Source organism: Polypterus senegalus, unplaced genomic scaffold, assembly GCF_016835505.1.
Source record: "Polypterus senegalus isolate Bchr_013 unplaced genomic scaffold, ASM1683550v1 scaffold_506, whole genome shotgun sequence".
NCBI classification, from domain to species: Eukaryota; Metazoa; Chordata; class Cladistia; order Polypteriformes; family Polypteridae; genus Polypterus; species Polypterus senegalus.
In genome coordinates, this window is record NW_024384551.1 from 35,828 (window position 1) to 62,132 (window position 26,305).

General features: G+C 35.1%; 1 protein-coding gene across 3 annotated transcripts in view; it reads left to right on the top strand.

The window, feature by feature from the left end:
• nek8 (NIMA-related kinase 8) overlaps positions 1–25,905 on the top strand; it is a 45,337-nt gene extending 19,432 nt beyond the window's left edge. For all 3 annotated transcript variants that reach the window (XM_039743242.1, XM_039743244.1, XM_039743243.1), the window contains exons 7-15: positions 5,396–5,586; positions 5,684–5,831; positions 10,904–10,980; positions 12,480–12,597; positions 13,296–13,446; positions 17,157–17,320; positions 19,828–19,986; positions 20,465–20,623; positions 24,729–25,905. In XM_039743242.1, coding sequence (XP_039599176.1) covers positions 5,396–5,586; positions 5,684–5,831; positions 10,904–10,980; positions 12,480–12,597; positions 13,296–13,446; positions 17,157–17,320; positions 19,828–19,986; positions 20,465–20,623; positions 24,729–24,757 — 1,196 coding nt within the window. In that variant the 3' untranslated portion in view covers positions 24,758–25,905. The remainder of the gene's footprint in view (positions 1–5,395; positions 5,587–5,683; positions 5,832–10,903; positions 10,981–12,479; positions 12,598–13,295; positions 13,447–17,156; positions 17,321–19,827; positions 19,987–20,464; positions 20,624–24,728) is intronic.
• The last annotated feature ends 400 nt before the right edge of the window (positions 25,906–26,305 follow it).

Genomic DNA, 26,305 nt, shown 5'->3' on the forward strand with positions numbered 1-26,305 from the left:
ATCTGTTCAAGTTCTATTTAAATTTTAAATAGAAGGAATTTTTATTTAGTCAACAGAAATATCTTTGGTAGGAATGTAAGTTAAATGTAGGTATCATTGCATAAATTTTTCTTCACCATACAAATGTAAAGAGTAAATTCGCCTTACATTCCAACCAAAGATATTTGTGTCGACTAAATCAGGGGTGTCAAACTCAATTGCACAGGGGGCCAAAATCCAAAACACACTTTAGGTCGTGGGCTGAACAGGATAAACATTTATTGAACACACTAAAACTAAACTTTTAAAACTAAACTTTTTTGAACATAAATATGAATAAAAACAGACAGGAATATTATTCCGGAATGAATCAACTGAAACCTTAAATAACTTATAATATTTTGCTCTCCATAAAAATATATCCTGTCTAAATTATACAAGTTAGAAATAAAGTCAACGTTAAAAGAACAAACATTCAAATTTCTTTACTCTTATGTAATTTTATTTTAAAAATAAACTTAAATTTTAAATATCCCAAAATCCTGTCAAAATTATACAAATTCAAATATGAACATGCTGCATAACAAAACCTGGAAATATAAATAAAATTTGTTCTTTTCAGCAATAACAAATCAAATCATTCAGTTGTCTTTGCTCATTTGTCATTTTATCAGAGCTGGACGCCTGGCTTCTTTTATTGGCAACAAGTTCGTTTATGTTTGGTGTGAGGTTCTGTGTTGTGGACATTTTCAGGATGGACTGCAGGTGGTCATCAGTAAGGCGACTCCTGTGTGCTGTTTTGTTAGTCTTCATCACTGAGAAGAGCTTCTCACACAGATATGTGTTACCAAACATGCACAAGGTTCGAGCCGCATGTAGACGGAGCTGGAGCATTTCTGCGGAAATGGAGTGAATAAACTGTGCGGGCCCTGCAGTATCGTACTTTGCCTTCAGTGTGCCATTACACTGCAGCTCAATCACCTCCATCTGAATCTGCACAGGTGCAGTTTCCACATCGACAGCAAATGGGTTGCGAAACAACTCAAAATTCTTTTTTTGTTTTTCAAAGTCACCAAAGCGCCGTGCGAACTCAGTGCGCCGTGCGCTCAGTTTATCAGCAAAGTGCGTATTTGGGAACACCGTTGTGGTGACTTGGTTCAACATTACTTGGCAACAGGGAAAGTGGGGCAAACTGCACTGGTGCATTTGTGTCTCCCATAAAAGCAGCTTCACTTGAAATCACTTTGTGATTTTGCACGGGTAAAAACGTCTGCTGAAGTGTCAGATTCTTCTTTAACTCTTCTGCTTTCTGTATCTTCTGCATTGCATTTAGGTCTTTCAGGTTATCCTGATGTTTTGTCTCATAGTGCCGTCTTAGATTAAATTCTGTAATTACAGCCACATTAGCTCCACAAATGAGACACACGGGTTTACCAGCAATGTCAGTAAACATATACTCAGCCTCCCATCGGTTTTTAAAGGCTCTATTTTCAGAATCAACTTTTCTCTTCGGCATCGCGTGGGCTAGCTTCGCAATAACTTGCAGCATCATAAGCTAGACTTGATTAACGCGTAAGTTACAAGGCAGCTGAAGTGCTGCATTATGGGATCTGTAGTTTATTGTGTTACCAGTGCTTCATATCCCCGGGCCATTAATAACAATAATACAGTATATAAAATGATCTCGCGCGGATATAATTACACGGGCTGGATGTGGCCCAGGGCCTTGAGTTTGACACATATGGACTAAATAGAACTTGAAAAGATATATTTTTTCGAATGTGATCGCGCAATTCAGATCGAGTTGACGCGCACTACAGTACAGTACATTGAGCCCGCGTACTATTGTGGTTTTGCCTGCGTGCCTCAATAAGTCACCCTCCCCTCTCTCTTACTTTTTTACCGTTCATCTAATGAATACACTGAGTATGGCTTTACCAAAACAATCATTGATGTCGAATAAAGTATCCATTATTCATAAAGCTTTAATTGGTGATCTGTTTTTCTGTGTTAACCTCATATTTTTTCATACTTCTTCTCAAACCAAGGGGGTGCGAGGGTAAAATAATCGGGAAGTGCTTATCAATGTAATCGGTGTACCAGGAAATCATGCATTGACAGAAGTTCCCCTTTGTTTGTAATGCAAAGTGTGATTAAATGCGTGATTTTTAACGCATTATGGAGCACATGCATCAAAGCTTCTCAGCTGTGCTTGTGCTAAGAAAAGGAAACATTTTAAAAATAACGTAACACGATTGTCAATGTAACCTGTTGTAAGTAGTGCCTGGAGGATTCAGTGTGGAGAAACTCTAGAGACAGCGTGTGTATTTACTTGTGGATTTTTCTGTGACTATTTGGTGGCAGCGTCACAAAGTTGGTTCCTCAAGACGACGTTAGCTACAGAGCTCAGCTCACAGCGAAATTAGGTGAATGGGAGGGGAGATGATGACGTGACTCCCCCACCCGCCTTAACTGTCAATCCTCCACAAACACAGTCTCTCAGAATTTGCATAAGCACAGCCCTTCACCTACAATTTTAACTTAGTTACAAAGTGATCAAAACTCTCGTTTAAAATTTATTTGGAAAAAATCAAATACTCAGTTAGAGGATCTGTGCAGACTTTTTTCAAAACATGGCAGGATCTAATCAGTAATATTTTGAAATGATTTTATAAAGCACAGAGAATTTGTTGATTTAGGTATTTTTAAAAGCCTTAAATTTTACACCGTTTGGCTTGCTCTCTCTCTCAAGGGTGGGGATCGATCTGTTCTTAGCATAATTCTTTTTTTTTTTTTGTAAAACTTGATTGCTATGTATTGATTGTAATAAAATAAATAAATAAAAAAAAAAAAAAACTCTCGTTTATATCCTGCGTCCTCTCATTAAACTTGTATCCCGTATTACCCGTGGGCATGACAAACGCCAGCGGCAGCCTGTCTATGAACTTAATTTAAACTTTAGGTTTACACCGTGCTTTGTTTCCGAATTAGCAGCACTCATGAATATGGTTGTATATGTCACTCGCTCACTTCTTATTGTTTCGCTGCCTTCTCAATTATATAATGCATGTTTTCTTCAGCGCTTTTTGGAGCTCTTCCTGGTTTTCTATGTACTGCGTTGACAGTCAGTTCACGTGATTATGTGGGAGGCGTGATGATGTCACACGAAACTCCGCCCCCCCACGGCTTTCGAGCTCAACTCCATTACAGTAAATGGAGAAAAATAGCTTCCAGTTATGACCATTACGCGTAGAATTTCGAAATGAAACCTGCCCAACTTTTGTAAGGAAGCTGTAAGGAATGAGCCTGCCAAATTTCAGCCTTCTACCTACACGGGAAGTTGGAGAATTAGTGATGAGTCAGTCAGTGAGTGAGTCAGTGAGGGCTTTGCCTTTTATTAGTATAGATTATTTGATAGATGCCTTTACACAAAGCAACTAACAATATCTGATATACAACTTTTATACATGCCTTTTGGTTTTCCAGCTGGACCACAGACAAGTAAAGTTACTTTCTCATGGTCACACACTTTGGGTTGGAAGTCCAAGGTCCAAAGCCTTAACCACTACAGTAATCCCTCCTCACTCACAGGGGTTGCGTTCCAGAACCCTCCACGATAGGTGAAAATCCGTGAAGTAGAAACCATATGTTTGTATGGTTATTTTTATATATTTTAGGCCCTTATAAACTCTCCCACACTGTTTATAAGTATTCCCCACACAGTTATACAGCATAAACCCTTTGTATCCTCTTAGATATTAGGTAAGATTTATTGAAATTATTTATGTAAACACACTGTTTATATACAGTAAAACCTAAATATTATTTTAAAGATATCAAGCGTCTCCAATATCACATATGTTACAGCCATTACGATAGACAGGCCACCAGCAATAAATACGTACAATGCAAGAAAAATTGTATACAGTAAATGTGTGTATTGTGACACTAAACATACGTACATGTACTAATTATTGTAAGTAGAAAATGAATTATGGTTACTCACCAACAATGACACAATGTCTTTTCCGATAACGATGAGTTTAGTTTTACTACACAACAAAGGAGAGCGCTACAGCTCTTCTAAAGGAGCCTCTTCAGTTGACTGTGTAGCACCGCCGTTGTTCTTCTTCCGGCAGTCTTCAATCCAAATCCCTAAAGCAGATTCCATCCGGACTACTGCTTTATTACGTCCACTTACAACTCATTTTGCACCCTGGTTAAAATGACACTGCGGCCGTAGATCTTATATTCCTGTCCTACTTTTTAAATAAAAAGAAACGAAGCCTCATTGATGCTGTAATGGCGTCCTACAGCGGTGTAGCTTTTCCCTTCCTTCAACAAATCCAAAACTTTTACCTTTTCGGCAATCGTTAACATCTTCCGTTGGCGCTTGGGCACGGCCCCTGAAGCAGTAGCAGGAGCAGATCGTTTTGGAGCCATAATGAAGGGCTTGACTATGCACAAATATAAACACAAAAGAGCACAAAAGTTAACTCTTTACACAGCGAAACACGTTGATGCTAAATGAGCGAGACGAGACTTCCTGGTTAATGCCGCGGAATTGAATTCGGCGCTCCGTCGCTGAGCCTTTCAGCACACAGGAACTTAACTGCGTGCTCTGATTGTTTAGCTTCTCAGCCATCCGCCAATAGCGTCCCTTGTATGAAATCAACTGGGCAAACCAACTGAGGAAACATGTACAGGAAGTAAAAAGACCCATTGTCCGCAGAACCCGCGAAGCAGCGAAAAATCTGAGTTATATATTTAGATATGCTTAGATATAAAATCTGAGATAGAGTGAAGGCGCGAAAGTCGAAGCGCGATATAGCGAGGGATTACCGTATACCAAATTGCCTGCCGATAATTAGCCATTGGTGAAAAAAACAAGTATTTTATACAGAAAAGCACTTACTTGGTATTTCTGATATACGTGATAAACCAACACTATAACCGAGGTCCATTGTATTGGTTCCTGGACAAACTGGTGTAACACGGCTAGTTTTAGAATAAAAAGGAAGGCAATCTGACATGATAAAAAAAGAATTTATATCTATAAGACGGTGAGAGCCTGATGCCCATAGTATTAAAACAGCTGATGTTAAAATCTGTTTAGAATTTCAAATTACTCTTTTGACCACAATGAATCTAATATGTTCCAACTTCATATTATTCATTTCTGACATCTCAACAAGTGTTTTTCATTATTGTACACCAGAGCTGTTTATGCAAGGAGGATTATTGATGACACTATTCTAGATTTGTCTTAATTTATCTTTGTCTATTTGATATCTGAGATAAAAGCCCTTTCTTTCAATAATTCATCCTTCTTTTTTAAAAGTTAAATGTTTGCCATCAACCTGTTTGTTTTTGTTTTTTAATTATTTTTTTTTTTGTTCTTGTCTGCCTGTCATAGGCAATTTAGTTAATGCCAGTGGGTCAGGAAAAACATGTCACCCACCTCCTGTTTCCTTGGTATACACCTGGGGCAGCGGGATCACCATACCCTTGCGTCTACCCATGCTAAATACTGAGGTCACACAGGTCTCACTGGGGAGGACACAAAAAACTGGTGTTACAGTCTCTGGACGACTAATTACTTGGGAGGTGAGCTACTGCAGTAGGCATATATTTGTATTTTAGTTCCATCTTGGTATAAACTAAGGAAGAAGCTGACCAAATTATTGTTTTTAATTATCTGAAGGCTCTATCCATCGATGCTGGAGATGTTTCCCTCCCTGGGTCTGTGGATCATGTTCAACCACAATTCATTTCTAGGTATTTGGAAGGACAGTCAGCAGTGACTATCAAATCAGTCTCCTGTGGAGACCTTTTTACAACTTGCATGACAGGTATAATAATTGATTTTATATCTGACAAGGAGGTCAATCTTTACCGTTATAATTGATCCATATAATGAGAGCAAATTTTCTTTCCTGTAGTTTTAACTATACGTATTACATATTATTTGTTTTCTGTTATGATTCTGACTCATTAGCCCTTTAACTGTACTAACAATACAGAGTACTCATTTCTTTTGCAGGAATGTACACATAAGTCTATATACAATGCACCATATACAATAAGGAATGTGTTTTAATAAAGAACTGATGATGCCTCAGCCTGCATTTTAAATGAGGAATTATCATTCTTTTATTATTATTTTGTAATAAAGCCAACTTGGACACTGTAAGACGAAGATTTATAAAGTGCATTCACTTTGATGTTTCCACTTTAAGCCTGCCATATCAGTGGCATTTTGTTGTACATGATATCTGAGGGAAATTTTCATAGGCACTGAAAAACACAGTTTCATCCTATTTGCTTATAGCTTCTTTTGTTATGTCTGGACAAAGTAATATCACAACCCCTAAAAAAATATTAATGTTTGATATTGTCAAGTAGTCTATTCAAGTATTATATCCGTTTTTATACATGATTTCTTTCTGGTCCTATTTTTGAATGCATTTTAAAGGCTGTATAACTTTTGATAGAAACACTTTGTTATCCTAAACATTTTAAATCTGGTACTGAGATACCATACTTGTGGTTAGTTTAATTAAGCTGTAAATATGAGAAATACTTCCTTTCTTCACCCTTTTGTTTTATTGCCAGTGGTCAATTTTAACCTATTAGTAGGTGCACTATGTATTCAACGTTCAAGCACAAGATGGTCCTATTGGTATTGTTTTCTTGAACTCATGTGCATCATCGAGCCTAACAAGCTCTATTTTTTCCTTACACACAAAAAACAGCAAGAGACACAGGTAGCAATGTTCAAAAGTATGTAAAAAGACGTTGTCAGCATTGTCATGAAGTTAGCAAAAAGAAAGAGTTACATGATCTCTGCCTATTGTTATATGTTCTTGTTTTTAAGCTGTGTAATTTTTAACATAAATTTTTAGCAATGCTGAAGATTGTTCTAAAATACTGAAGTTCATGCTGTTTTAATAATTAGAAGCTATATGCTTCATCTTTAAGCCGATTTTCTCTGGTTAAGAGGCTTGCAATTATTCTTTTTGTAACTGTTAAGCATAAGGAAATTCCATTTTATACATTATTTAAATCATTAAAATACTACTACTTTTAGAAAATGGGCATAAGGGAATGTGTAAATATCTCATAGACATGGATTTTGGACACAGCAAATTTAATACATTTTGTCTATATTTTTTTAAGGCAAAACTTCCTTAATAGTAATGGCTTCTGAGTTCAGTTCGAATGATGTTTTAAAAATCTGTGAAGCGACTTACATCACAGGAAAACTGGGTCAATTTCTTTTAGACAGCAATTGATAATTTAGGTAAATGGTATGCTTAAAATTAAATCAATTAACCCAAATCTGCCCATTTCACCCCTCTAGTTTTGGCTGCAGCCTTTTAGTTATGGTCTAATTTAAACCCTTAATGTTGCGTTCTTTCTCCATACCACAACAATTTTCCCTAAAACTGTGTTGCATAATATGTACTCCTCTATCACATAGTCCTGAAGTGCCCTCTTTACCTCAGTATTATAGAACTTAATCACACCATGTTTGAATAACTGATTCTCACCCTTTGACACACTGTCTCTTAATGTTCTCTTCTCTGTACTTACCATATATTCAGTGACATATCATCCCTATGTCAACACTATATTCTTTCTGTCACACTGTCTTTTAGTATCCACCTTACAGTCAGTAGCACAGCACAGCTATCACATTGAATTTCACTGTGTTAGCAGTTCACTACCTCTTGTCACACTCTTTCTCTTTCACTCTCTCACAGGGTCTCTTATTCAGTCACTAATGTAGCTCTAATCTCTGTTTATACTAGCAATCCAGCAATTGTGGAGGTAAATTAGGCTGTCTTTAGATGGTTTCATGCATACAACCCAGGAAGACAAGGGTAATTGTCCCAGGAATTTACTGGGATCATCTCATTTATACAAACCAGATCAAGATTGAAGTTTTCCATGTTTAAGGCTGAAGTCTAATCCTAGGTATGGAGAATTCTGAAAGTGCTCAAAGGTTCAGAAACCATCAACATGTTTTTATTTTAAAACTCATTATGTTGCTGAGCAGAAATGACAGAATGTTGCAATTCGTCTATATACAGTACTTATTGTTTTATGCATGACTTTGAAATATAATCACTTAGAGCTATGTTAGAAATTGGTAAGCAACTGAGCCAAGTATTTAATATTAAAGATTAAGAGATGTAGGTGATTGATTTGTTTTTTAACATTTCCCAAAAGCTGCACAAAAGACAATTTTCTGAAGGTAAGTGCCACACGTGGTGCCCATCTTCAATTGTAAAGCTGCTTCACTGTCATCCAAGTGTGCCACTTCCCTCACTTCTTGAAAACACAGTGTATAAATTAGATGTCATGACTGTTTTTGGTGTTATCTGACCTCAACAATTTAATTGAGTGATTTGGAAATTAATTCACTTATTTTAAAACATATTAATTGCATAGATACTTTTAAAATAACTCACCTTAGAAAATGAATAACCTTTCTTGAAATTGTTAAGCTTGTTTTTCATTTGCCCTCTTTCACTTCTCATATGATTTGTCAACTCATATGAACATCAGTATGTTATATGTACACTTGGGCCTGCATTACATAGCATTTTTTAAATAAAATCAACTCAGTGTTATGAATCTGATGCAATGTAAAGTTACTTATTAAAACAAACAAGTGGAGTGTGCATCTGATCTGGATATTAATCATGTGTCTTTTGCATTTGTTTTATACTCTTTATATTGCCATACGTTGTAAAGTTAAAAATAACAAAAATACATGGTGTTAAAAGAAAGAGTTATGAAATGTACTGTAACTGTACTTCATCTTTCCTGACTAATCCTCAGAAGGGAGTTCATATTACACAGAATTACTTCCCTGTCTGAAATACTAGTATGAAGAGAGTACTGTTGCTATCATTGTCTGTAACAAATTTAGCACATCTGCCACTTTTGTTTCTTTATGTAACACTGTAAGGCAGTATTGTAGACTTTTCTTAAAAACTGCTTGTTTTAATTTGCATCTTTGTTAGTGTCCCTGTCATTCTTACACCAAGTCCCAATTTTCTCTTTTCAGTCATCCCCAAAATGTTGCATTATTAAAGCTCATTATCCACAACATATAATAGTGACAGAACCCAGTAGAAGTTTTAACAAAATTGATTTTTTATCAGCTTTCTGAAGCTGTTTTGCCCCTACATGTTTATTGGGAGAGAGAAACCTTATGCTTCTACCACTGTGTGGTAAACATCCAAAGATGAGATGCCAGTTCAGTGCAGGGCTCACCTGCGCACATACAGAGCCTGTGAAAAGTATGGAAGTTTTCACATTTTATTATTATTCAATACCAAATTGAAAACAGATCTCTGCAAACTGGTTTAAATGAATTACAGTGTAAAACACAAAATAATTGATTGCATAAGTAGTCATCTCCTTTAAGTCAGTATTTAGTATGACATACCTTTTGCAGTTGTGAAAGCCTTGAGTCTGTGTACACAGGTCTCTGTTGGCTATGCACATCTGGATACCCCAGTTTTTTTTCCCATTCTTTGCAGAAATACTCAAGCTCTGTCAGATTGCATTGGGATTGTGAGTGAACGGCCATTTTCAAAACCAGTCACAAATTCTAAATTGGATTGAGGTGTGGAATCTGACTTGGATACTCCAGAGCATTAACGATGTTTGTAGCTTTGGCTTTATGCTTGTGGTCTTTTTTATACTGGTTTCTTGCACACTGCATCAGCCTTTCCTCCAGGGTTTTCCCATATTCTGCTGTATTGATTTTACCCTTAACCCTCACAAGCTTTCTAGAACCTGCTACAGAGACGCATCCTGACAGTATGATGCTACCTCCACCATGCAGTGAGAATGTTGTGTTTTTGATCATGTGCAGTATTTAAACATGGTGTTTAGTCTAATGAATAAAAAAGTAAATTTTAATCTCATCAGACCATAGAACCTTCTTCCAGTTAACTTCCGAGTCTCCCATGCGCCTTCCTGCAAACTCTATCTGAAATTTCATGTACATTTTCTTTTACACTGTCTTTCTCCTTGACACTTTCCCATAAACCTACGACTGATGAAGCACCTGGGCAACAGTCAATGTATGCACAGCCTCTCTGATTTTTGCCACTATAGTGTGCAACTCCTTCAGAGTTCTCAGAGGTCTCTTGGTGGCATTCCTCACTAGTGATCTTGTTAACATGATGGTGTTTTTGTGGACAGCCTGCTCTAGGCAGATTTACAGCTATGCCATATACTTTTCCATTTCTTAGTGATTGAATTAACTGGACTCAAAGGAATATTAATGACATGGATATTTTCTTGTATCTTTCCCCTGACCAGTGGATTTTAATCACCTTTTCAGGGAGTTGCCTGAGGTGTTCTTTTGTCTGTAGGTTAGACCATTACACTGACTCACTACAAGTTGGACCTTCAACCTGCAGGTGTATGTATACTTCAACTAATTGACAGCCATGTTTCAAAGACAGGTTATCTCCATAGAACTAATTATTTTACTTTTAAAACCATTATAATTATATTTTGTTTGATCACGTTAACTTTCAAGGGTCATTTTTGTTGATCAATGTCAGAAAAGCCACATTAAATCCACTTCGATAATTCCTATTGGCTCTGTAAAATCATATTCACTCATACTGGACCAATTTAGAGTCCTCACTTAAGCTACTGTAACCTCATATTAAACCGTAGATCTGAAAAACTAGGTAGACATATGCAACTCCACATAGACAGTGACCAGACTAGATCTAAAAACAGGTTACAAGAAACTTTATTCAGCACCAGTAGGCATTTTACTAGCATACCACATGTACAAAATCAGCAATTAAATTAAAAAATGAATTAGGAATTTGTTAGGTTTACAAATGAAATTGGACTTTAGTAACTGAGTATTTCTGTATAGACAGGGGTATCGTCATGACCTTTGGAAGTGGAAGCAATGGCTGTCTGGGACATGGCAATTTTAATGATGTCACTCAGGTAAACAGAAAATAATGCCAAACCACCCCACCACTCTGTCATATTAAGAAACTGACTATTTTTTAATTGATGATGTGAGGATGTATTTATTAATGTGATCCTTGAGAAAAGGGACTGTGATGGCTTCAGAATGTGTCAGACAGGATAATTCATCTCCACTGCAACAACATTAGTTCTTCTCCCTTTGTAAATTATACACATGTCTTTGCCTCTGAAATCTGGAACACGAACAGTCCAACTCTTTACAGGAGACATGGTGGTTTCTGGCCCCCAGGTGTAGGCATTCTTTTACATGATTGTTTTTAGTCTTGATTGTTCCACAAGACCTCAGTTCACAACAACTGTGGGTTTATTGGATGGAATGTGTGGTGATGCCCATAGTATTTTGTATATTTACACCTCAGTGGTGGTATTGGATATATTGAGACACTTTGCCGTGAGGCATAGTATATGTTATTTGTCACAAACCTGTTTAATGTTATGCCTTTACTACAGTGAGTAAGGCTAAATCTTCATCACTAGTATTATGTTATTGTACTCTGGGATTGATAATATGATGAATCATGCACCTATTGTTTTTTATGAATAAGAATGTGACTATTATATGGTTGGTGCTATTCTAATTCCCAATATCCCATATTTAATTACTCTTAATTATTAGAAAATTATTTTTATTTTATTGATTTAATGATCTCTATATAATTCTTAGGTATAATCCCACCTTTAATTGGTAGTGTGTCCATAGTTTGACATTGGGGTTAACTGTACCAACAGGTGTTGGTCTGATACGAAATACATTTGATTGTTGAAGTTATAACTATAACACAGGTTACCACCTGGTACAATGCATCAGCTAATCTTGTACAAAGTACTAGTCCTTAGCAGGTCATACTAGGACACATATTCACAGTCACTCATACTGGGCCAACTAAACTAATTCATATGTCTTTTTGTGAGGATAAATATGAGTACTCTCAGAAAATCTATATATCTGTGGAAAGAACATGCAAAAGCCATATAGTGACCATGTCAAGAATAAGTCCATCACAGGGCATCCTTATTCCTCGACACACTCAACAAAGGTACAATTTAGAGTTAGTAGTCAAAATCTTATTCCTACATTGCCTCTTTTTGGAGTAACAACACTTTGATCCAGATCATTCTATTGATAACTAAATAGCAATGTCATTCCTTACCCTTGTTGCTTTTTTGATCAGTCCTTCTAAATATTTCCATCAATGCTAAGTCAGCAACACTGCATTTCTTCCTCAAACATGATGTTGTTCGTTTGGTCAAAATTAGCCTGTTAAGGTTTCTAGGACGTCTGAAAAATATCAAATGCTGTATCTCTTTACTTGTTCTGGCAACATCTAGTCAATATAAAGTGTCTAAATGTTACTGCTCACAAGGAAAGATTCTAGTTCTTTAATTTAAAATCACAGTTTATCAGTTATCTCAAGAGTGTGATTTTTCTGTTTTTCTTTTTTTTTTCTTTGTAGCCTAAAATTGTTGAAGCCCTGCTTGGATATGAAATTGTCCAGATTTCTTGTGGAGCATCACATGTTGTAGCAGTAAGCAATGAACATGAGGTCTTTACGTGGGGACGAGGTGACAACGGTACTGCAGCCTAACTGAGAGGATTGTCTTCCATATCATTATTCATTTGTGGTCTCTTTTCAATGTATAATTGTAGATGTAGTAAAGTCTTAACTTTTCACTTTTCTTCCTTTGCTTTTGATTTTTGGAACTAATTTTTCAGAGTGAATTGAACCATATTGTCCAATTGGCATTAGGGTTATCCGTGCTAGCCTTTTCTACTTAACTGTAGGTCGATCAAGCAAAGTCAGTGATAGCATATGTGCTTAATATTTTTGGTCGTAATTATGGTGGATAAGAACAGTGGAACCAATTTAAGTGCTGTAAATAAAAATGGAAAAATATTAAATTAGAGCATCTGTTATTTAATTTGTTTCAACATTAACTTTTCCAACCTCATCTACTAGATCTTCAGTCTTTCTCAAAAATATTAATTTCCCATTTTTAAACAGAAATGCCTTTGCTTCAGTTCATAATACCTATTCATTCTCCTTACTGCATATATACTGTACATATGTCAGCATTATTCTGTAACATTGTTCATCTGTGCCTTGACTATGAAAGTTTGTACCATTGCCTAAAATGTGCCAGAATGTTAATTTTTGTTATGTACAATAAGATTTGAAGTTAAATACATGGATTTCAATTTATGTATGACATTTAAAAAAATAGTTTTATTTCCATTTACCAAATTTAATGTGTTTTTTTTTTTGTGTCAGGTCGGCTAGGTTTAGGCTCTCAAGAGTCCCACAACAGTCCTCAGCAAGTTGCTCTTCCTGCTGAATATAAAATACTTAAGGTGCCTTGTGGTGTTGACTGTTCCATGATCCTCACAACTGATCATCAAATACTAGCCTGTGGAAGCAACAGGTGAAAAATTATCTCATGTATAGCATCTAGATATACTTAAAGAAGTGGAGTTAAGCAAAGGTTTAAGGGCAGAGAGCCAGAGATACAGTTTAGGAGTATACATTACAGAAATAAAAAAAATGTCCACAATCCTTTCTTCAATGTAGCTTTTTCTGTGGGGTTTACTGTCTTTTAAACTTTAAACTTTTCTAACAAGTTAATGTGTGATTTTAAAATGGCCTTTATGTGAGTCTGAGTCTGGCTGTGGGTATGTGTGCAAGTGAAGTGCCCACATCCTCTTCAGTGTTTCTCACCTTGCTCCCACTGCTATAGAAACTGGCTGTCATTCCTGAATGAAACCAAGCAGGTTTGAGAATGAAATGTAAAGATTTTTTTAAATTCACATTTTTTTAAGATTTTCTTCTTTTATTGTGTCCTTGGTGTGCTTATTTTAATATTGTAGTTATTTTTCCATTTCCCCTTAAGATATAATGTGGCAATTCATTAGAATATTATCCATCTTCTTTTAATATCGTTATCTCTTGTAGTTCTTTACATGTTTTATACCCAACCTGTTTTTTAGCCAGTCTGTGCAGATCGGGGAAGCAGAAATTGGTTTTGCAACAAGAAATGTTCACATATCCTGTTGAATATATGTAAATTGCCTTTGTAATCCACAGTATTAGGTTTATGACAGTAATTGGGGAGAAAGGTACTTTTCCTGAAAGTTAACATTTGTCATTTACAGTATGTTGTAATGGATGTGGAGATGCAGAATTGATTGAAGAAAGAGGGCTTCAACCATACATTTTGAGGTAGCCATCCATAGTTAACCTTATGGTATAAAGCAGCAGATAATTCCTCTGGGTCTCTTTTAAAATTACAGCAGTCTAGCTCCCATGTTTTGTGCATTATCTTGGGTAATTTGTTAGTTCACCCTTTCATGTGTTTATGGCCTTTTCCAGTGCTTCTGTTTATCTCATGTTTAGTGTGAATTCCCTGAATGAAAATAATGATCTTGCTAAATGATAACAAAATTCTTAAGCAGGTAAGATTTGTGAAAGAAGAATACAATTTAATGCCTACTAACCAGTCTGCAAATGCCAGTTTATTATTAAGTCTACAAACTGCAGTCATCTGTATTGTTAATGCAGATATACTGCAGAGGGTCTTCAAGTTCTATGAATATATTACGTTTCTTTCTAGGTGGTACTATAGAGAAGATAGTTATAATTTTTTTGTTTGCAAAATTCTGTCTTGACAAATGTGTGCAGTGGCTTCATTTTCATATGATAAAGTCAATTAAAATAAAGCCTGGTTTTGAGCTGTTCAATATAGAAATGAAATTATATGTTACAGGCATTTATAAACTGTTTACTTATAACCATATAAAGGCAATGCATGGGAAATGCATTGTTATAAAACATTGAATGACAGTGTATTTGTCCTGGCTTTTTTGACACTGATCAATGGAAAAAGACACTGTCAAAACTTTGTAAAAACTTTCAAGGAATGAATACTTTTTCCTAGGCACTGTATGTTGATTTTGATTTAGTAGTAGTTTTAACCGTGTTATTTTTTCCTTGCTATTGGTGTTTTGGGTTCTTGAGATAAAGGAACATTACTCCTTGAGTGTTTGACAACAATGTACACTTCTTTTGGACCTGTATAATATAAACAGGGAAAAATATTTTTTTAGAAATTTAACTTGAATAAACACAAACCCCCAAAAGGACTAAATCACATACTCGCCAACAAAAGATGTAATCCAGTGAGACAATGAAATTGTCGTCCAGATTATTTGGAAAGGAATCACTGTACTCATAATGTTAAATGATGTCCTGCTTTGGCCAGTACAAAACTTCTTGCAAACAATAGGCAGCCTTTCTGCCTGTTTCTGTTAGTTAGTTTAATATAGTCCCACTATCACTTCCACATAAAAGCCATCAGAGCTTTCAACTTCATCACTTGGTTATTTGTTTGAGAGATTCATGACCATTTGTGTAAAGAAGTGTTGCTTGGTTTCATTCTTGACTGTCCTTCCCCTTAAATTCCATCCCACCAGTGTCCTTGAGTAAGTGATACACTGTTTAACTGAAATAATTCTGTGTATGCTTTAGGAATGTTTAATTCTTGGATTGGTTTCCAGTATAGCTTTGTCTCAAGACTGAATAGGTCTATTTTCTTTTTCTTAATGTAACAAATTAGAATGTGTGCACTTTAGTCCAGAAATCTTTACAGTTAATGTCTTTTTTTTGGGGAATCCTGGCCAGAATGCATGCAGTACTGAAGATGTGTCCTCAGTAGTGCATTATACACTTGAAGTATAATATTCCTTAATTGAATATTTAGAATATCCCTATGTATCCCCACAAATCCCTATATATTGTGTTTATATATTGCCTGAGTCTCTTTTAGGTTGTTTCTGTTTGTCAGCAGGCTCATCTCTTTTACTGTTTGCAGCACATATCAACATCAAACTACATTTTCCAAGTGTTGGCAAAGTTGTGAATATTGTCTTGTTCAGTTGTTTTTGTTACTTCCTTAGTATTTGATTTGGTAACTGCAAATTATATTTGTCATCTGTAATTTTACAAGATGACTCTCTAAATAAGAATCAATGCCATTAATGTAAATTAAAAGAGTAATAGTTATAGCACAGACTCTTGAAGGACTCTGTCTCCCCGATATTGAATATTTTTGTAATATGTACTGTTTCATCATTTCATCCTAATCAGTAAGAAGTTTAGTTTGGAAGTTACCTTGTGCCAGTGGCTTCATTATGTTTTTTGAGAGTCTGAGTTACCTTTATCATTTGGGTGTATTTCCATACTTATAATTTCTTGTTTAAAATGGTTTTCCTTTCCTGCATCCACATTTACAATTATGTAAAATATTTTTGTGCTAGTAGTCTTCAACAGTATTTTGGCAATATCTTCTATTAAGTGGATCTAACATCCTTTTGATAATCTTAAACAAGATAAATCTAATGCAAATTGGGTCCTATCCATGCTACTTACATTTCAGTCATGATGACAGAAAAATACAACAGTCTTGCCAATGATGAATGTTATACTTTACCACATTCTTAAGCAGTTTAGTTTATAAGAATGAGTGGTTGGCCATTAAAATTGTTCTGAGATATTCTAATCTTGGCTCATTTTTTGAGTTGAAAGGAGTAACAAATAGAGCTAGCCATATTTATAAAGTTTAGTTGACCTGCAATTGTGTTAGGGAGCTTCTGGTAAATTCTAGTCAGTATCACTAGTGCTGTGTTTCCATTAAAACTGAATGCAAAGTACACAGAAATCACTTGGTCATAAAAATTGTTTGCTGATTTATTCACTTTACATGTATATTTTGGTTATGGTAATGCCTGTTTTCCACTGATAATTTATTTATGAAAATGCATGTCCTTTGGGCCGTTGGAATTTGGAGGAAGTTTATTTAGGCAGGAGAAAAGTAAACCAAATGAAATTTGATGCATCCTGTCTGAAGTAATTGCTACATGTTTACTTCAGTGTCTAGTAAAAAATTTAGAGCAGAAGATGCTTGTGGTTTCATTTGCTGCTGTGACCACAAAGGAGTGAGAAGAGAATTTGAAGATAATGTAATAGCTGCCTATTGCATTTAGAAATATTTGACTCATATAAACAGCATTGTGTTTTATATTTTTAGCACCATGTGGCATGCACTCAGTTAATTTTAAAGAAGTATGCTCTTCATTTTAGGTTTAACAAATTAGGGTTAGATAAAATGAACAACTCTGAAGATCCACCTATTTCTGAGCAAGTTGAAGAAGTCCACATTTTCACTCTTGTCCAGTCTAACCCCCTCAATGTGGAGAAGATCACATACATTGATATTGGAACGGCTCATTCAGCTGCGATTACAGGTGAGTATTTAAAATTACCACCATCAGTATTTAGTAAATCTTCTGTACCCTGTTTGGTAAGACTCAGTTTGCGAAATACCCTATGGTAGTCATTGAAGGATGACAGGGTTATGTTCAGTGTGTGGCACTAACACTCCATTGTTAGCTGAATATTGAAATCTTACCCTGATAAATGGGTTATGCAGTTAGCTGCAGACAATGTTATAACTTATATGAACATCACAAATACACTAACCACATCAAAATTGGATACACAAGCTCCAAATGGAAGGCACACTGGCACATATTTATGTCGAAAATCCACTTTTTGTGAAGCATGCACTCTTATGCACAAGCTGTAGTGGTGCAGATGCTCACTTCAAAAGTAGTGCAACATTCTGCTGAAGTTTCATAGTTTTGGTTGATTTGTTTGAATTTTTTAAATATCAAACTAAACTTTGAAAACAAAGAACTTTGTTTTCTTTTCTTTGTGCAGGAGCAGAATTGGGCAAAATGAAATGTGATTAATGGCATGTTGCATGTGCTGCAACTCTAGTGCATTACGCAGAACCTTGCCATTTCAAGAATAAAACTAGCTGAAATAAAGGAAACACCCTATCTTCCTATCTTCCTCAAAATTTCTATTTAACACTGTTTCCTCACAAACCCAGTAAATGTCACTGAGTAATTTATAACACCATAGCATGTTTTTATAATTTATTTTCAGGAACCTCAGACAATTTGGATTTTAAGGATTTCAGGGGTCCAAGACCCTTGTATTTTGCACCTTGTTTACAGCTCATGTTGCTTTTCTTTATGAAGAAAATCTGTTTTGTTTTTTTTAATGGAAGCTACCACTACAGTTTAAATGAGGCCAGCGCTTTATATGATTAATTCACTCAACTAATTGATACCTGATTATACTGTATATTTAATCTTTGTGCATATGCTGAAATACCGTGTGTTTTCGAACACATAGTCATAGTCATAATATTGTACAAATTGATACATATAAACTGTTTTTATTATGTGCTGTCTCTTTAAACTGTCAAACCTGACTTGGAAATAGCTATTAAAGTTTTTTCTATTATTATCTTAAGTGGGATAACATTTGCAAGTTTGTTCTCAATACATCGCGTCACATTGCTTCTATAATTCCTCCTTTTTTGGTTGGGTTTGAGTTTTCATAATAGACCCATTAAGTCAAATGCAGTTCCAAGCTTATACTTTTCAAATATTGATGTCTGTAGTGTTTTACTACATGTTCTTTATTACACAAGTGATTCAGAGCATTGGCCCTGTAATCATCTTGTTTGTGCACAATTACAGTGCAGTTTTTCTTTAGGTTTAATACATCTATGAGAGAAGCAAGGAATTCTTTTATCATCTAATAAGCCCCTTGGTTTGTGATGTTCTCTCTTTATTTTAGGACACTGAATATTGATGAGTAATACATTTTTCATACATTTCAAAAAAGTAATTAAATTTAAAAGTAGTGTCTGAAACAAGGGCCAAGTTTAGAATATATATTTCACAGATATTATGTTCTATTATAATTCTAAACCATAAATGATTTATGAAAATTATTATACATTTATAGGATTATTACCACATGTATAGTATACAGTGAAATTCTTATTTGCATGTGGTGCCATGATTAGTGAGTGTAACAACATTGCCCCAAAATTACTTCTTAATCTTGAACGTTCTTTCTTCCTCTATAAAAATCTCAGAACATATGTGTCAAATAGGAGTTTTAATAGTCAAAAGTAGGTTTTCATGGCACACTTTGAGTCCCTTGGTATCTGTTTATATTTTATGATAGAAGGTAGATAGTGTAGGGTAAAAATATAAGTAAGTGTAGTTTATTACTGTAACATGAGATGTAAAGAAAAGTTAGGTTATAATCAAGCTGTAGAAATCTCACATTAAATAATTTTATGATCATTAGTCCAAGGATCACAGTTTGTCAATGTTTGATTAACTCATACATATATAACACACACACAGTATTATTAAACTTTAAAGTAAACAATCTAAAAAAAAACAAACTTTTTTATGCAAAAAGTAATGGCCACTCATTACAATTATGAAATACAACCCTCTTTTGCAAATTAAAACAAATCAACTAATATTACGTTTTCTGCTACCATTACTACTACTACTGCTGCATCTATTCAAGAACAACAGTACCAGGCTGTATAGTGAATATACAGGTAAATGCTAATTTTTATCTGACACTCATGGACTCCCTGAAACCCATCCATGGACCCCCTAAGGCTCCATGGACATCAGGTTAAGAATTCCTGGTATAGACTAAAAAATAAAACTTCAGATTTTATGAACTTATTTTTTGCTAGAAAGTTATGCTTATCAATGCATATAATATTGCTATTCATCAAATGAATAGATCTTCAAAAGAAATGAATAGGTTGAAGTTATTGTGGAATTTTTGTTAGATTTTATGCCACCTGTAGTCCTTACACTCTTTTTCTATTCCTGACTATTAAGTTCTTGTATGCTTTCAGAGGATGGCTTGTGCTATACATTTGGCAGTAATCAGCATGGCCAGCTTGGCAGCAATACCCGAAGGAACAGCCGTGTGCCCCATCTTGTGGCTGGCCTTGAGGGTGTCAGAGTTATCATGGTATCTTGTGGAGATGCTTTCACTGTGGCAATTGGAGCAGGTAACATTATGCCAGCTAGGAGATTTTTTAATAAGAGAACATTTCTTTCTGTTTTTCTGGCACACAAGAGGCACAGTGTAAGTAGGTGGTTTTTAATCTTTAGTAACTATGTTAGAAGCCTTTTGTCTTGATGTGTTTGAAAATATTTTTAAATTATTACTGATATTTTTTTAAATTCCACTTCCATTATTTTACCATGTACTGTACATATTTGCTCTTTTCCTAAGTATCCTTCGCTTAATCTTTTTATTATAATGTGTTTTATAAGGAATAGATAGCTGGATTGAACTACTGTAAGTGGAATACAAATGCATGCTGAGTATCACACTTAACTGCCAAAGACAGTTTGATGCCAGTTAGCGAGGGAGTAAAATGGTAGCATGATTATTAATTGGACCTCAGGGATTTTTTTTTTTTTTGCTGCGTTCTACGTACATTCAATATTTCACTTGTTTGTGTTTCTGTGTCGTCTCACCAGATGGAGAGGTTTACACGTGGGGAAAAGGAGCAAGAGGCAGATTGGGGAGAAAGGAGGAGGACACTGGAGTTCCCAGATTAGTCCAGCTGGACAACAGCTTTCCCTACCTAGTAACTTCAGTTGCATGTTGCCATGGCAATACAATGCTTGCAATTAAACGTAAGAAGTTTTTATTGTGTTGTATCGTATTACTCAGTTCAGCCATTTTGACAGTACTGGACATAAGGCAGGAACTATCTCTGACTGGGATGGCATCTTCTTACATGGCATATTCATGCACACACTCACACACCAGGCTAAACTAACCTGTACATCTTTGACTATAAATATAAAATTTGTGTTAGAGTTTACATGGAAATGTTTTAAAAGCATCCGCTTATTTAAATCTTACGTTACATACAGTACATTTGGGGATTTACATGTACAGTTATTGTTATGTACTTCTTTATTTTCTTTAGGATTTTATTTTTATTTTAGATTTCTTGTCTGATTTTTAATGCTTTGCTTTTTTTTCTTTTACTGTTCTCTATTCTGTATGATTTTGTAATATTTAAACCATGTGCTGCTTTTCATGTGTATTATTACAGAATCTTTGTTTATTTTAAACTGGCTATACTAGATGTTCGTTTCATATGTTATTGTGTTATACTATAGAATCCTCATACATTTAATCACAAAACTTTTACTAATCATTTTAGAATATTGTTATTTACAGAAAAATAGTCTCCTAAGTCATGGTGTTTTCTCTTTTTTTAATTCTTCTGCACTGTTTCGGTGCATATTTATGTTTTTTCTTTTATGTTTTTCTGTATTTCACTGTAGTTTCACATAGTGTTTTTTGCTTTCTTATTTTCTTTACTGGACTATTTTGGCCAGCTCTGGGATTTTATGCGCTTTTCTTCATTTTTATATTTGATTTTATCTCATTATAACAATTGATGTCTGTGCATTCATTGCTTCTGTTTTATATGTTCTTTAATCTGTACCCTTTTCTTCTTTTTAATTAACCTTCATAACCTTCTTTGTTTTTTTTTCTTGCCATTCCCTCTTTTTATTTCATGGTTTTGATTCTTTACTTTTCTATAGTGTATGTAAGGTTAATATCTATTTTAATTAGCTGAATATGACTTACAGAAATAACTACTTAGAATTTAACTGCAACTTTTATCATGGTGTAAAAAAGAAGTTCAGATGGGGATATTTTAATTTCCACAAGTGTTCTGGTCTTTAGACACCTTGTGCATCAAGGTGAAAAGCAATAACTATGTACCGCAATTCCTGGTAACAATCAAAAAGCTTCAGACATTCATCTCCGGACTAACTAAATGTAATTTAAATATGTGATTACTGTGTTTTAACAGCCCTCATCCTGATCTTTTAGGTGACATTGATTCACTCACACTTAGTGTCTCAGTTTCCCTCTCAGACAGACTCTATCATATATTGCTTCAATAGAGCACCACCAGAACCATTCATTCATTTTCTGCACCTTCTTTTATAAAGCATAGTCACAGGAAAGTGGAGCTAAGCTTATCCCAGCAAGCCAGTATCAAGTCTTTCAGTGTTTACTTTCCACATCCAACAGTATGACAAAGCATTAAGGCGAAACCCACATTACATGGTTAAGTACAACATTTTCTGATGCAGTACAAGCACAGTACGTAAATGGTAAGCATAACTTCTGGTTGAATGGGCATTTTCTGAGTTTACCTGTATTTGCAAGGTGTCCAAAGTTTTTTTTCCTTAGGTCTCCACAGTCTTGGGTAAATCTTTGGGGTGAAATTAATTCCTCTCATGCCACCTCAAAGCATGTCGTCTTCAGCTTCATTCTGGGCCTCCTACCCTCAACCTCCATCACAGTGCACCTTTTCACCTAAGCAACCTTAAACTTTTTCTTTACATATCCAAACCATGTCAGTCTATTTCTCCTCAGTGCAGCATTAATTGTCTCACCATCAAGTTTTTCTCTCAACTTGGCATTCACTTCCATGACACTCCACACATCCACATGAACATTGTCATGTTCGTTGTTTCCAATGATCCTTCTTGTTCTTCCTTCACCAGCCATAACACTCTCCCTTACAACATACTACTTCTCAAATAGCTTTCAAAAACTTTTCTTAGCAACACCAGAGAGACTCCTTCAGAAGTTAGAATAGGAGGCAGCTTCAGAAAGCTCTTCCATGCACAATTTATTCTCACTGTCACTACTGTGATGGTATTTTGGTCTTCATGCAGCATGTCACCTAAGTAGCAGAACTCCTTTACTTTCTCCAAAGCAACTCCATTGCTGATATCAAAGTTTACACTCAGTACCTCAGTATCCTGCACACATCTTACATACTTTTCTAAAAACTAAAGTTACATTTCCACCCACAGATCCATTGACAATATCTAAATTTACTTAGAACATTAGCATTCTACAACCCTGTTACATAATTTTCTACAATCAGATGATGCAGTTATTGCCCACAGATTACCTTTCACACCACCTCATCTTTTATGTACTAACTTCTAACAAGTTTGGGCTTAGACTGAGATTCTCCCTATACTCCCACTGCCCCACACGGCCATGCTCTAACATCGTGCCTTTGCATTAATCTTTCCCCCATTTACCTTGCAGCATTTTGCTTCCAATCTAGCTTTTCGTTTCAGTATCTTCAGTACTTTATTTTATGATGTGATGAAGAGCGTGGCTATTTGCTAATCTGTAACTAAGTTACAAAAAGTATCAATAACATTTTATTAATGCAAATAAACAGATTACCAGCACAATATACCAAAAGGAATTCCAAGCTTCTTCAGCATTATATCGGTCTAGGACCTTGTCTGTGAAGAGGAGTTGTTTCTCCACTTAACCATCATCTAAATTTACTATGCCACAAGCAAAACTTCAGTCTTAGATGCACTACCCTTGTCCACGTTGAACCTTTGCCTGTCTCTCCTCCAAATTCTATATTCAAATGACCTGTTTCCAAGTGACAGCTATACATCATACTGTGAAGCAGTTCTTTAGAATGTCTTCCAGGGTCAGATACCTTCCCAAAATTGGGTTTGGTGGAATCGTCCCAAGAGGTTTTTCTGGCTACTACTGTTCTCTCTGCACTTCTTATTCATAATACATATACAAAGAGCTTGGTTACAGCCTGTTCACCATAACAGGAGACATGTCTGTATCTGTCTGACATAAGCCACTATCTAGTAGTCCAAAGGAGCATTCCTCGCCTTCTCCTGTGACCTTTATATTAGGCAAATACTAATGTAATATTTATCTGAGCGGTGCTCTTTGAACCTGTGGCACACCCAACCATCCCAGAACTGCTAAATCTATTTTGTTTTCATACTTTATATTCAGGAGAAAGGCATCCCACTAAGAGACGTTGACCTGCCTAACTGTAACAGTGGTCCTCCAAATAAAGTATAGATTATCCTTGGTTTGCCTCCTTTTGAGGCTCTGTCTCCTGAATTCTAACTCTACATTACTTTGCCAGCCCAACAACCTGTCAAAAATATAAAAGTACAATATCTTATTTTCAAGTTTATAAAATTTCACTTTTTAGATATTTTATTCTAAGCAGCTTACTTATTTTAAAACAGTAAAGTCACCCTTCTCATTTTGCTTGTGTTTGTTACAACTTTCAACAGACTTTGCTTACAAATAAGCCATCTAAACTATGTGAGATATAAAAAAGAAACCTAAATAATACTGCACACATTTGTTCTTAACTTTCATCAACTTTTATTTGCTCTTCCTCACGTTTATAGTTTTAGTTTGTGAGGAAGTGTTGTTTTGGTTTTGATTTTCAAAAATTAATATTACTGTTATGCTTGTGTAGTAGCAATTTTTGCATATTCTTCCCATATCTGTGTGGGATTTTCTTCCCAAATATCCAAAAAAGCGTTTATTAGATGGATGATTCCAAAAATTGTTGGTGTGTGAATGAAGGGGGCCTGCAATAAACTAGTGCCCTGTCCTGGGCTGTTTTTCTTTTATGTGTCTAAAGCTGTTGAAATGAGATTTGGTCTCCCACAACCATTAAAGTAGGTTTAAGAATGTAACAAGGAAATGTATTTTGCCTTATATTATTTTATTACAAAGCCTGTATATAATGCCTTCTGCAGTGTTTTTCAGAGGGAGAAATTCAAAAATGCATATCAGTGATATCAGTGTTCTATGTACTATATTTAAAGAAAGTGCTCTTCCAAGCCACTCACATTTTTCCCCAATGTGTGAGCCATTTCAACAAGTCCATTTTTTTCACAGCTTTACCAGAGGAGATGATTCCCAGATGAGCATGAACACCATGTTCTTGGCACAACTGTGACACCAACTGCTTGTTTTCCTTCTTTGGAAATTAAAGCCACCAGATGTAATCCAAATCTTTTTTAAAAGGCCTGCAGATTTTCTACTGCTGTCTTTGCAGTGCTTTATCTCTGGAGACTGCTGTCTTGACAACTTGCTTCCAGCTGCTGAAGACGAAACAGAAATATGATAATATCCTGTTAAAAAGCACAAGCATCAGGCAGGAAATTTATGTTCTTGCTGCTACATGGATAAAGTCTTTTGACAAAAGATGAGCTCAGACTGTTTGTGCAAATCCTGTTTGCAGGGGGAGAACTGGACACTGTGATTTCTCAATGGCTGGTATGAGTAATGATTGATGTTTTTAATAAGCGTGAAGATTGTCCAAATAGATGGAAAATTGTCACTGACCAGGGAGCCTTTTGCTTGAAATGTAAATTTGTTTTTTAGTTTTGTTGCAGTCACTTCAATATGAATATTGCTTCACAATTGTTTTATTATTTGGCATTACTGTTATTTTTTTGTACTTGCATAATATAGTTTAATGTAATTGTTATTCATTGGTTGTATTTTTGAAGATGTATACTGTTTTTCATCTCCCAGTACCATACACCATCGAAGAAGCATGTGTGTGACACAGAATGAATGTTTTAAAAATAATATTGGTCTGTGTTAGCCATGCTAGAGCTACCATTGGAAACTGTGTTTGCTGCCAAAAATAATCCTGTCAATATTAGTTGACAGAAAATGTCTTAGAATTGACAGGCACCAATTACAAGGTATTTACAAGTTAATAAGGTTCCATGAATTTTAGCACATTTTAATTTAGTGAGGAAACATATCAGTTTGACAGCTGACAGTAGTGTAAAGATGGTTTGATTTTTAATAATAAAATAAACAGATGAATTGTGGGTTAATATATAGAAAGGATTCACATTTGCAAGTTTTGCACTTTTCTGCTGTAGACTACCAAATTAAATTGCATTAGGCGCCTTGTTTTTAAATCATATTTCTATGTGTATTATGTTTTTTATTCAGGTTTTCTTATAATGAGTGATCTGTTTCATTTGTAATGTCATTTTGTTGCATTCTTTATATACTTTTTATACTTAACTTTTTTTATTAGTTTGTTCTGTAACCAAACCTACGTAATAAAATGTTTTTACTGTTGTTTTGTTCAAGTCTTTTTAAGTTTTGTTCTGTCAAACTATTAAAATGTGTGTATTATTTTTGTTTTGTTTGTATTTCTTTCTCATTTCAATTTGCATATACCTACCATAAAGAAATTTTGATTTATTTCCCTTTCTTTAAATTACCTTCCAGTATATATGCACCTGCATCTGTCTCTTTGAAACTAGAGCATTTTGTTAGGTTTATTTTTAGAAATCCATCCATCCATTTCCTAACCTGCTTACCCAGAGTTGTCGTTATGTTCATCTGTTCATTTATTTGCTTTTGATGTATATTTTAACTAAGAACATCGCATTGATTCCTTAGATGTGTTTTAAATAATGATAATAATGATCATTATCTGTTAT